Below are 13,386 nucleotides of genomic sequence, written 5' to 3'. Positions count from 1 at the left end.
GGGCAGGTTAAAGAGAGAGGTCACAAAAAAGTTTGTTTAAACTTATTTTGTTTTACGACCCCAATAAAATACATTGATTAATTAATCATTGGCTATTGGGTGTCAGACATTTGATAATCAATAAAAGAGGAAACCTGCTACATTTTTTCTTTGCAGCTAGAGATCTTTTATCTGCCTTTCCCCACTGACAGAACGGCACACTGACAAACTGATTGTGAACCACTTCAGATATCTCTCTCAAGCTGTATATGGTCAACTGGGCTTTACACCTAGGAAAGTCTAGTTTATACACTGAACTCCACTAAAAAAAGCACCAGTCGGACTTGTAGTTTTATAAAGGATATGAGAAAAAATAATGATGCATTTAATTGATTTTGTCAAACAGGATGTATCCTGGTAGGCAATAAATACAAAAATTGTATACCATGGTTATTGTGTGTTTTATAGCAACCTGACACATGTAATAGCAATAACAACTGAATATTGGGGGATGCATTTTTACTGGAGTTCAGTATAGCTCACCATCTCATAGCAAGAATTCTGCTTTCTTTAGGAAGATGAGAAACTGTATATGCTCTAGCAGAACATGTTGGATGAAAGTTATCCAGAGTTTTGTGGAATTCACAAATTTAGCACTTCCTCTGAACTTTACTGTTCTTTGATGAAATGTTCATAGTGACCACTTTTCAAATTTTTGAGATTTTTTGTCAATTTTTATTTTCATGCCTGATGTGTTCATTATAAAAAATCATGTATCAACTGAGAGCTTCAGATCTCAATAATTTGGGTCCAGAGGGTGTTTTAGACTTCAGAGAACAGCGAAATCTTTTTAGTTATGTCATGTTGTTAACAATTGCTTAAAGGTTGTGAACATTCAGAATTGCATTTTCAAGTCATTTTAACAATTAAAACTAAACATTGCATTAGTTTTGAGGTCAGCATGGCTGTACTTAATTTGGTGCCTCGTAGGAGGCCCCCCTCCCACACACATTTTTTGTTTTTATTTTTATATATACTCTTCAAAAAAAGAAACGCAAAAGGGTACAAATGGGTTATAACTCCGATTTTATGTTTCCTACCGGTTCATGCTTTGTGAATATAAGGTCATTGCATGTCCCAAACACATTCCCACGGTTACATTCGATAAAACGCAGCTACTGTACAATAAAGTTCCAAAATGTGAATATTCGCAAAAACGCAGCCACGTGCAAACCATGTCACCACTGCACGTGCGTTGTCTGCACGTGCAACATGAACACCGACAGTATAAAAGTGCAGGGTGTTCGCTTGCCTGGCCTCTGTATCTGGCCGACAGTTGACAATCCAGGACATGCCACGTCTCAGTGAACCGCAGAGAAACAATGCCATCGGCCGACTAGACGCAGGCGAATCCAGAACGGCCGTTGCCAGGGCATTCCATGTGTCCCCAAGCACCATCTCCAGACTGTGGGACTGTTACCAGCAACATGGATCAACACGTGACCTCCCTAGATCCGGTCGACCACGGGTCACTACCCCCGGGCAGGACCGCTACATCCGGGTACGCCACCTTCGGAAACGATTGACTACTGCCACCTCCACAGCCGCAGCAATACCAGGTTTGCACAGGATATCCGACCAGACCCGTACGGAACCGCCTACGTGAGGTAGGAATTCGTGCCAGACGTCCAGTTCGAGGTGTCATCTTAACACCACAACACCGTCGACTCCGACTGCAGTGGTGCCAGATTCATCGACAATGGCCTCAACTGCGATGGAGACAGGTGTGGTTCAGTGACGAGTCCCGATTTCTGCTCCGACGTCATGATGGAAGATGTCGCGTGTATAGGCGTCGTGGACAGATTCGGCGGGGGTAGTGTCATGGTGTGGGCAGCCATCTCACACACTGGCAGAACTGACCTGGTCCACGTGCAGGGCAACCTGAATGCACAGGGCTACATTGACCAGATCCTCCGGCCACACATCGTTCCAGTTATGGCCAACGCCAACGCAGTGTTCCAACATGACAAGGCCAGGCCTCACACAGCTCGTCTCACAACGGCTTTCCTACAGAACAACAACATTAATGTCCTTCCTTGGCCATCGATATCACCGGATTTGAACCCAAATGAGCATCTATGGGACGAGTTGGACCGACGCCTCCGACAGCGACAACCACAGCCCCAGACCCTGCCCGAGCTGGCAGGCCGAGTGGGCCACCATCCCCCGGGACGTCATCCGTACTCTGGTTGCTTCAATGGGCAGGCGGTGCCAGGCAGTTGTCAACACACGTGGAGGCCACACCCGGTATTGACTCCAGATGACCTTGACCTTGGTGGTGTGTCCTATCACTTACTCACAATGGACTAGAGTGAATTGTGAACAATCCTGCAACATTTGGTAATTATCGGACTCACCATTCAATAATTAAATCAATTCTCCAAATGTTACGACAATGTGGTTTTGCGTTTCTTCTTTTGAAGAGTATATATCATAATTTTTATACCAGCCTGGTCAAAATTGCTCCAACTAATTATAATTATGTTAACTTTAATAACCTATTTTCTTAATTTTTTTATGGCCTTATTTAATTAAATAATCTCTAAACTCTATCTCCCTTTGATGAAACCTTTTAAATTCAAAATTGTTTCCATTATTACATTAACTAAATACCCCCCCCCCCCTCCGCCCCGCCCCGCCCCATCCTGGAGTTGGTCACTGGCGATGTCAGCGACCAAATCCAGGATGGGCATGCCTGAATCTTAGGGGCAGGTAAATAGAGTACCTGTACCCATACTTAATTTGAGCATGACATTGGTGTAATCTAACGCCCTGCAACCGGCCTCGGTGGCCTCGTGGTTAGGCCATCGGTCTACAGGCTGGTAGGTACTGGGTTCGGATCCCAGTCGAGGCATGGGATTTTTAATCCAGATACTGACTCCAAACCCTGAGTGAGTGCTCCGCAAGGCTCAATGGGTAGGTGTAAACCACTTGCACCAACCAGTGATCCATAACTGGTTCAACAAATGCCATGGTTTGTACTATCCTGCCTGTGGGAAGCGCAAATAAAAGATCCCTTGCTGCTAATCGGAAAGAGTAGCCCATGTAGTGGCGACAGCGGGTTTCCTCTCAAAATCTGTGTGGTCCTTAACCATATGTCTGACGCCATATAACCGTAAATAAAATGTGTTGAGTGCGTCATTAAATAAAACATTTCTTTCTTTCTTTCTAAGGCCCTGCAACTCCAGTATGGATTGTTCATTTAAAACTGCAAGCTGGTGACCGTCACTGGGTATTTTAAGACCTTGGGCAATTTTCATTAGTGTAAAAAATTATCTTCATTGAAAACACTGAGCCCAATTATCTTGCTTATCAGCCACTGACCTGGATTAGTGTTAGTACAGATTAAGGCTATGTCTACCGACCTTCAGCAAGGTCAACTGATGATTTCAGTGTCTGTGGGTACCTGGCCAGTTCACTTGGGTTATACTGACCTGCACTGAATACTAGAACCTGGTAAGTGATGATTTCAGTGTCTGTGGGTACCTGGCCAGTTCACTTGGGTTATACTGACCTGCACTGAATACTAGAACCTGGTAAGTGATGATTTCAGTGTCTGTGGGTACCTGGCCAGTTCACTTGGGTTATACTGACCTGCACTGAATACTAGAACCTGGTAAGTGATGATTTCAGTGTCTGTGGGTACCTGGTCAGTTCACTTGGGTTATACTGACCTGCACTGAATACTAGAACCTGGTAAGTGATGATTTCAGTGTCTGTGGGTACCTGGCCAGTTCACTTGGGTTATACTGACCTGCACTGAATACTAGAACCTGGTAAGTGATGATTTCAGTGTCTGTGGGTACCTGGCCAGTTCACTTGGGTTATACTGACCTGCACTGAATACTAGAACCTGGTAAGTGATGATTTCAGAGTCTGTGGGTACCTGGTCAGTTCACTTGGGTTATACTGACCTGCACTGAATACTAGAACCTGGTAAGTGATGATTTCAGTGTCTGTGGGTACCTGGCCAGTTCACTTGGGTTATACTGACCTGCACTGAATACTAGAACCTGGTAAGTGATGATTTCAGTGTCTGTGGGTACCTGGCCAGTTCACTTGGGTTATACTGACCTGCACTGAATACTAGAACCTGGTAAGTGATGATTTCAGTGTCTGTGGGTACCTGGCCAGTTCACTTGGGTTATACTGACCTGCATTGAATACTAGAACCTGGTAAGTGATGATTTCAGTGTCTGTGGGTACCTGGTCAGTTCACTTGGGTTATACTGACCTGCACTGAATACTAGAACCTGGTAAGTGATGATTTCAGTGTCTGTGGGTACCTGGCCAGTTCACTTGGGTTATACTGACCTGCACTGAATACTAGAACCTGGTAAGTGATGATTTCAGTGTCTGTGGGTACCTGGCCAGTTCACTTGGGTTATACTGACCTGCACTGAATACTAGAACCTGGTAAGTGATGATTTCAGTGTCTGTGGGTACCTGGCCAGTTCACTTGGGTTATACTGACCTGCATTGAATACTAGAACCTGGTAAGTGATGATTTCAGTGTCTGTGGGTACCTGGCCAGTTCACTTGGGTTATACTGACCTGCATTGAATACTAGAACCTGGTAAGTGATGATTTCAGTGTCTGTGGGTACCTGGTCAGTTCACTTGGGTTATACTGACCTGATCTGAATACTAGAAGCTGGTAAGTGATGATTTCAGTGTCTGTGGGTACCTGGCCAGTTCACTTGGGTTATACTGACCTGCATTGAATACTAGAACCTGGTAAGTGATGATTTCAGTGTCTGTGGGTACCTGGTCAGTTCACTTGGGTTATACTGACCTGCACTGAATACTAGAACCTGGTAAGTGATGATTTCAGTGTCTGTGGGTACCTGGCCAGTTCACTTGGGTTATACTGACCTGCATTGAATACTAGAACCTGGTAAGTGATGATTTCAGTGTCTGTGGGTACCTGGCCAGTTCACTTGGGTTATACTGACCTGCATTGAATACTAGAACCTGGTAAGTGATGATTTCAGTGTCTGTGGGTACCTGGTCAGTTCACTTGGGTTATACTGACCTGCACTGAATACTAGAACCTGGTAAGTGATGATTTCAGTGTCTGTGGGTACCTGGCCAGTTCACTTGGGTTATACTGACCTGCATTGAATACTAGAACCTGGTAAGTGATGATTTCAGTGTCTGTGGGTACCTGGTCAGTTCACTTGGGTTATACTGACCTGCACTGAATACTAGAACCTGGTAAGTGATGATTTCAGTGTCTGTGGGTACCTGGCCAGTTCACTTGGGTTATACTGACCTGCACTGAATACTAGAACCTGGTAAGTGATGATTTCAGTGTCTGTGGGTACCTGGCCAGTTCACTTGGGTTATACTGACCTGCACTGAATACTAGAACCTGGTAAGTGATGATTTCAGTGTCTGTGGGTACCTGGCCAGTTCACTTGGGTTATACTGACCTGCACTGAATACTAGAACCTGGTAAGTGATGATTTCAGTGTCTGTGGGTACCTGGTCAGTTCACTTGGGTTATACTGACCTGCACTGAATACTAGAACCTGGTAAGTGATGATTTCAGTGTCTGTGGGTACCTGGCCAGTTCACTTGGGTTATACTGACCTGCACTGAATACTAGAACCTGGTAAGTGATGATTTCAGTGTCTGTGGGTACCTGGCCAGTTCACTTGGGTTATACTGACCTGCACTGAATACTAGAACCTGGTAAGTGATGATTTCAGTGTCTGTGGGTACCTGGCCAGTTCACTTGGGTTATACTGACCTGCATTGAATACTAGAACCTGGTAAGTGATGATTTCAGTGTCTGTGGGTACCTGGTCAGTTCACTTGGGTTATACTGACCTGCACTGAATAATAGAACCTGGTAAGTGATGATTTCAGTGTCTGTGGGTACCTGGCCAGTTCACTTGGGTTATACTGACCTGCACTGAATACTAGAACCTGGTAAGTGATGATTTCAGTGTCTGTGGGTACCTGGCCAGTTCACTTGGGTTATACTGACCTGCATTGAATACTAGAACCTGGTAAGTGATGATTTCAGTGTCTGTGGGTACCTGGCCAGTTCACTTGGGTTATACTGACCTGCATTGAATACTAGAACCTGGTAAGGTGATTTCAGTGATGATTATCAGTGTCTGGTAAGTGATGATTTCAGTGTCTGTGGGTACCTGGTCAGTTCACTTGGGTTATACTGACCTGCACTGAATACTAGAACCTGGTAAGTGATGATTTCAGTGTCTGTGGGTACCTGGCCAGTTCACTTGGGTTATACTGACCTGCACTGAATACTAGAACCTGGTAAGTGATGATTTCAGTGTCTGTGGGTACCTGGTCAGTTCACTTGGGTTATACTGACCTGCACTGAATACTAGAACCTGGTAAGTGATGATTTCAGTGTCTGTGGGTACCTGGCCAGTTCACTTGGGTTATACTGACCTGCACTGAATACTAGAACCTGGTAAGTGATGATTTCAGTGTCTGTGGGTACCTGGCCAGTTCACTTGGGTTATACTGACCTGCACTGAATACTAGAACCTGGTAAGTGATGATTTCAGTGTCTGTGGGTACCTGGCCAGTTCACTTGGGTTATACTGACCTGCACTGAATACTAGAACCTGGTAAGTGATGATTTCAGTGTCTGTGGGTACCTGGCCAGTTCACTTGGGTTATACTGACCTGCATTGAATACTAGAACCTGGTAAGTGATGATTTCAGTGTCTGTGGGTACCTGGTCAGTTCACTTGGGTTATACTGACCTGCACTGAATACTAGAACCTGGTAAGTGATGATTTCAGTGTCTGTGGGTACCTGGCCAGTTCACTTGGGTTATACTGACCTGCACTGAATACTAGAACCTGGTAAGTGATGATTTCAGTGTCTGTGGGTACCTGGCCAGTTCACTTGGGTTATACTGACCTGCATTGAATACTAGAACCTGGTAAGTGATGACCTTTGTAACAGCACTCAAGTGGACTACTAAAATACAAGAAGGACTTAATAACAGCAAAACATGTTTATCTATAAATAATGTAATAAAAACATTTGACATATTGACACAAATTTCAGTGTTTGACACAATGGTAACACTATCACAGTAATAATGTGCGTGATCCATCTGGCTTCTAGTCTATAGTCCGTCCCACAGGAAACACTTTTTTCATGAAATTCCCTACTAGTTATTTATTTCTGAGTCTTTTAAATTACACACAAAAATAGTATATTTTTTTATTTCCAAAACACTTTACTGAATTTTTTTACAAAAAACATTTTTGCAGAAGGATGGAACTGACTATATTTTTATATGCACTGTCTGATTATTTACGCAATAATTCCTCGTGCCATCATTCTCATAACGAGCTTACTAAAGTATTGTATGAGATTTCACCTGTGATACTGTGTAGAGACAAAAGTAAAAGAGTACACAATGTGTTTAAATGTGGTTCTGACTAGTGCACTCATTAAGTACCTTTTGTACCTGTAGAATGCCACAACAAACATTGCTGGCCCTATTGTTGGGAAAGACATGTTTGTGAGCAATAGCAAACATACACATTAGTAGTCTGCAGTTTCCATATTCATCCCACTAATAAATACCTTTATGGTCATCAAAATTAATCCAGTTGTTATCATTTAATATTAAACTTAACAAGTACCAGTAACTTCAAAGCAATGGGTTATTTAAATGCTACAGATGTCAACTTTGAAATCATGAAAGAAAGATTTGAAAAAACAAATATATATTTTATATACAAATGTATATTTGTTTCAGTGAAGACTCATTTCCTAAAGAGGACTGTTACAGTGAATGAATGAATGCATGTTTAATGACACCCCAGCACATAGACAGAGATCAGCTATTGGGTGTCACACAAGTACATCAATATGATTTAATGTTTAACGACACCCCACAACAAAAATAGACATCAGCTTTGGGGTGTCACAAGTTACGGTTAAGTACATCAATATGATTAAGCTGCTACAAAGAACTAACACTGGATGGTGGCGTGTTGCCTTTCGATAGGTTAATACTAACTCTCTGTGCTGAGTTTGTTTTAATACTTGGTCGTAACTTTTGTTCATTTTCAAATGATTTGGCAATGGTTAAAAAGTTACGACTTACTTTTGAACTGAGTTTAAAAATAACGGCACTCTGTGAGGACAATACAACCAGTGTTAGACTTTTTAAAGAAAACTTGAAGATTTAATTATTTTCTGGTTTTGGTGGTCCACTTTGATTTTATATACACTTGGAAAGATCTTGGTGACAATGTTTGTTCTCGTATTTATTAGCATCCATTCAACGTTTTTTCAAAGAGATGCCAGACGACAAATACCTAAAAATGGAGCCATGATCTAAACGAGGCTTTTCAGGGAAAACATCCATCAGGAGAAATAACAATACAACTATAAAAATGGTCAACAGATATAATGCAATATAGTTTAGAACGTGGAAAACTAATTTATAAAACATCATTCGAAGACTTACTGGTACAAAGATACAACACCAGATAAAACTAAAAACACTGGATAACGGCTACATGTAAAGTCTAAAACTAAAAACACTGGATAACGGCTACATGTAAAGTCTAAAACTTAAGTCTGGCACTTAGTAGGCCCTATTGGTGACCATGAACAAGTCTGTTGAGATGTTACTCTTTCACACTGATTAAATATCACAGCATTTTAAAAATAATACAGTAAAATGGGTATACTATTTTTAATGTAATTTTCACAACTGTAATTAAATGGAGACAATATATTAACATGAAAAATCACAGAGCTTTGTTATAAACATACAAATCTAGCATACTGTTTTGGGGTAGAAGTTCAACATACTTCAGTTCACTTTCTTCCAATCATGCTTCAAACATACTAATACAAAGACATTTCTGGAAAAGACAATTGTATGATACTTGTAGAAATTATCTGCAGTTGTACATATTACAATAACCTGTTACAATGATTACCACAAACAAATGTTGATAATTCATTCATACAAACAATAAATATGCAGATTATTTTACATCCAAAATTAAATGGCTTTGACACACATAATACAAGTGGCTGGCGAACACAAGACTTGAGATGGTCTTATTTGTTACAGCTAAAAGGTAAGTTCTTTTCTGTACATGGTATATTCTAGGTATCAGAGAGAAGTTCATACATGTATCAAACACTACATAACATTAGCGGAAACAAAATTTAAAACGTACTGTAAATGAACCGTATTTACAACATCAAGAAAATTTCCACCAATGAAAATTACCCACTTTACTGTATTCAAAATATATTTAATAATACAATGGGGAAGTTTAATAAGAGACATATACCTCAATATTTACAGAAGAAAAAACATAACATTTGCCCTCACCTCAGGTGAGTGTGAAATCTAGTACTAGAGTTCACTTTAAATACCACAAGTCTCCCACACCAGTTAGGTAGGCTCCGATGTGATTATTTTAAATACCACAAGTCCCCCACACCAGTTAGGTAGGCTCCGATGTGATTATTTTAAATACCACAAGTCCCCCACACCAGTTAGGTAGGCTCCGATGTGATTATTTTAAATACCACAAGTCTCCCACACCAGTTAGGTAGGCTCCGATGTGATTATTTTAAATACCACAAGTCTCCCACACCAGTTAGGTATGCTCTGATCTGATTATTTTAAACTGTCATACTAAGGCTTCTTGTTTTTTTAGAACGAGTATTTGTCAGTCACAATTATTGTGGGGGTGGGGGACTAACAATGTTTCTAGGCTACTGGTCCCCCAGGCCAATAGAAATATTTCTTAACTTTTACCCCGACATTAACTAAAATATTCTCATGCTAAATTCAATCAATGTTACCAAAATCACTCAATACCAAATAGGTGACGTGAATGACATAGCTGTAGTTCATGGCGGAAGACGTGTATAATGAATCACAATGGTCACAGTGGTATGTCACTGTGGTATGTCACAGTGGTATGTCACAATGTGTAGTGTCAGTCAGGTGTAATGTTGAGACAGGGATTTTTACAAGATTTCTTCACCAGGTTCCATGTCTGATGGGATTGTGAAAATTAGCTAAGTAAATAATACTTGGGATATTTTTTGGAACAGACAAAATAATATTAAATAAATATATTGGGAATTTTTAGCATAAAAATTGGGAAGTTTCAGTGATTCCTTCATTTGGAAGAGGAACGTATGTTTGGACCCATAGAATGCCTGGATTAATCCCTGTGATGAAGTGTAACGTTCATGAGGTGTTTGTACATAACACATACAATCACACCAAAATTATTTATAACTGTTTACAATCCGCATCATTGATATACATATTGACAAGCTGTATATGGTTTAGTGAACAAATCACTCACAGGAGGGATGGACGGATGGATGAATGGATGACTGGACATCTCTAGCATTGTTTTACTCATATTACAGCAACTTTGCACCTTGTGTAGAAAGAATATTGATTTTACTACACAGTACACAGTGTTAACTGCACATGTATACAACAAACGCTGGTGCATGAGGTCTGCAACGCTCCGATGCTAAAGTACAAATCACAGTTACGGCCACTAGGTGCTGTTAGAACTTTCTCTCTTTCAGCTGTAGTCGGATTGACGTTGGAGCTTCCGAGAACGCGTTGCTGCTGTTGATTGAATACTCCATCGATCTCGCCTGGTTTCGGTCCAGAAACCTGCAACACACGGAAATTAATAGCTGAACAGTTTAAAAACCATCAACATCCAATGACTTCTCTTTTTTAATCTTCAATAAACACACACATTCATTACATAAATAGAAAAAAGAATGTAAAAAACATTATTTCTTCAAATATATTATTATTCTCCAATACGTCTCAATCATAATGGACTGGAATAAAATATCTGTTCCAAACACAGCTGGATAGATTGCAGTAAAATAACATCTTCCACCGCATCATTCAGATACCACGGCACAGCCGTGTTCTAGCTAGACATGAATAGAAGGATGCTGCTCCCTGCCCCGTTCTGTACCGCCCTGTTTGTTTATGCCCTGCCCTTGATTACTGCTGAACTGCCTAATTCACTGCCGTACACAAAAATTAAACAATAATAATAAATTAAAATAATAATTTAAAAAACTTGCTTTCCTCTCAAAGTGTGTACAGGGCCTGAATTCCCAGGTAAGAAATGTTTGACAATACATCGTTTGGTCACAAGAGTGCAAGTCCACCAACGGTACCAAGACAAGTTTTCTTTTCTTTTGTTAGTCTACAAACACAGATGGGCAGGCAGCCAGTTGTATGAAGCTGGATTCCACAGGCAGTCCTCCTCCCACTGTCATAGACACAACCACATATCACTTAACTAAGTAAGCAAACAACCAGTTGAAAATAGTCCATCAAAATAAACCTGGTTATTTTTCACTAGAATTGCTTATAATATAGTACTGTGTAAAACAAATACTAGAATTGCTTAAAATATAGTATTGTGTAAAACAAATACGGAATTAAAAACAAATTGGCATTTTATATACTTTGAATAAAAAAAAATATTAATGTAATAAATTAATATAAAGTACTTTAGTAGGATATTTACGAGTGATTTTCCTTGTTGCTACGATATGTCACAACAATGTGTGATATAACAAACATACCGTCTATGATAATTTGAAGATATTTCGAGAAGGGAAGAGCAAGTTACAATGCTCAGGATCTGGACGCAAGAGAATCTTTGACGTTAACGACAGCAGACGTGCCGCAGTTGGCATAAGCAAGTTGGGATTGTCTCCCCTAGTTTTGGTTAATGGGAATATTTCCTCTGTCAAGTACTGTGAAATTTGAGAGGACGGATTGTTCAACTCAGCCATTATGACAAATGATATTCCTTTCCTTCTCCAGTAGGATAATGCAAGGCCACACACCGCAGCATACACCCGTCACTGGTTTGAGTAGCATCACGTGAACATACTATTGTCCGAACCAAATTGTTAACAACTACGAAAAATTACTCTCCTACCTTTAATTGCCGTTAGATTTCCTCCAAAGTTTGTCCAGACACAAATCTTGAAAAAACCATTACAATGACACAGATTCCACATACCAGATTTTAACCATGTCACCTATATCGACTTCGCTGAGAGCGCATAGGGAAAAAAGCATGTAATTTTGTATCAGCTGCCATTTTGACTTTTTATGGAATATTCTTCAAGAGGGGTGAAAGGATAGGACTTAATCTAACAACGTCATAACATGTTATGATATAAAAGCAAACGTGATGTCGTCATATTATTATTTTTTAATATTATTATTATTATTTTAATGATACCACTAGAGATCATCGATTTCATATTAATTGTGTCACATACTTTGGAGGCTTTCACCCCTCTTGAAGAGTATTCCATAAACAAGCAACATGGCAGACGGCAGAAAACTGCATGTATTTTTCCCTATGCAATCTCAGCAAAGACAATATCGGCGACATCGTTGCAGTCTCGTGTGTGGAATCTGTATATTTGTAGTGGTTTTTTTGCGATTTGTGTCTGGACAAACTTTGGAGGAAATCTAACGGCAATTAAAGGTAGGAGAGTAATTTGTTGTAGTTGTTAACAATTTGGTTCGGACAATAGAATGACCAGCTGCTTCACCCGATTTCAACCCTATAGAAAATGTCTGGCAGATCATGAAAGACTGTGTTGAAACACTTCAGCCCAAACAAATCAGTGACTGGAGAACAACAATCGTGGAAACATGGATGAGTCTGGAGCAGAGTTATATAAACACTGCCCAGTGTGTAGACTGGAGAGGGGACTGAGCGACTACTGACGCAACATATTGTTAAATTTATTGTACAATCTATCATTTTTAAGTATTAAAATTATTTGTTCTTAAAAATGTAATAAACCTTATGACAAATTACAATTCCAGATTTTTTTGCACAATACTATATAATTACAAATTTTCTGAATTTATACAATTTACTGTATTCTGATTGGCTGACGTCACTAAAAAACCAAGTGTTATCCTTCCATAAACCTCATAAAAATACGTCATCACGGAAGACCAAGATCGAAATAACCGCACAACACCAACAGTCACTACACGTAAACAAAGTTAATATCAAGGTCACTTTGCGATAGAAAAACACAAGACAAATCTGCACATGAAATTGTTTCATTTTTTAAAAAGAAGTTATAATAAAGATATATACACTGTTTTTGTTGATTCAATACTTATTTTTATTTTTAGCGGACAATTTCCAGTAGTATGTATACATGTATTCCTACGCTTATTTACAGAACATGGTTGACGGTAAGAACGAAAGAAATTATTTTTGAGTGTTTTAAGGTACAATTCTTGTACTGTTTGTAATTATAAGAA

The 13,386-nt window shown here is 40.0% G+C and overlaps 1 protein-coding gene across 3 annotated transcripts in view; it reads right to left on the bottom strand.

Moving 5' to 3' along the window:
• Positions 1-7,029: 7,029 nt before the first annotated feature.
• The window catches only part of LOC121374964 (cytosolic carboxypeptidase 6-like), a 113,690-nt gene continuing 107,333 nt past the window's right edge, over positions 7,030-13,386 (bottom strand). For 2 of the 3 annotated variants that reach the window (XR_005958263.1, XM_041502119.1), the window contains one exon: positions 7,030-10,722. Coding sequence is in view for 2 of the 3 variants with exons in the window: in XM_041502119.1 (XP_041358053.1) it covers positions 10,611-10,722 (112 nt within the window). In the remaining variant the exon portion in view is untranslated. The other variant, XM_041502118.1, reaches the window with a different exon arrangement.

Source organism: Gigantopelta aegis, chromosome 6 (genome assembly GCF_016097555.1).
Source record: "Gigantopelta aegis isolate Gae_Host chromosome 6, Gae_host_genome, whole genome shotgun sequence".
In the NCBI taxonomy this organism is placed as follows: Eukaryota; Metazoa; Mollusca; class Gastropoda; order Neomphalida; family Peltospiridae; genus Gigantopelta; species Gigantopelta aegis.
Note: the sequence above shows the minus strand (reverse complement) of the source record. Positions and strands in the feature narration are given on the sequence as shown.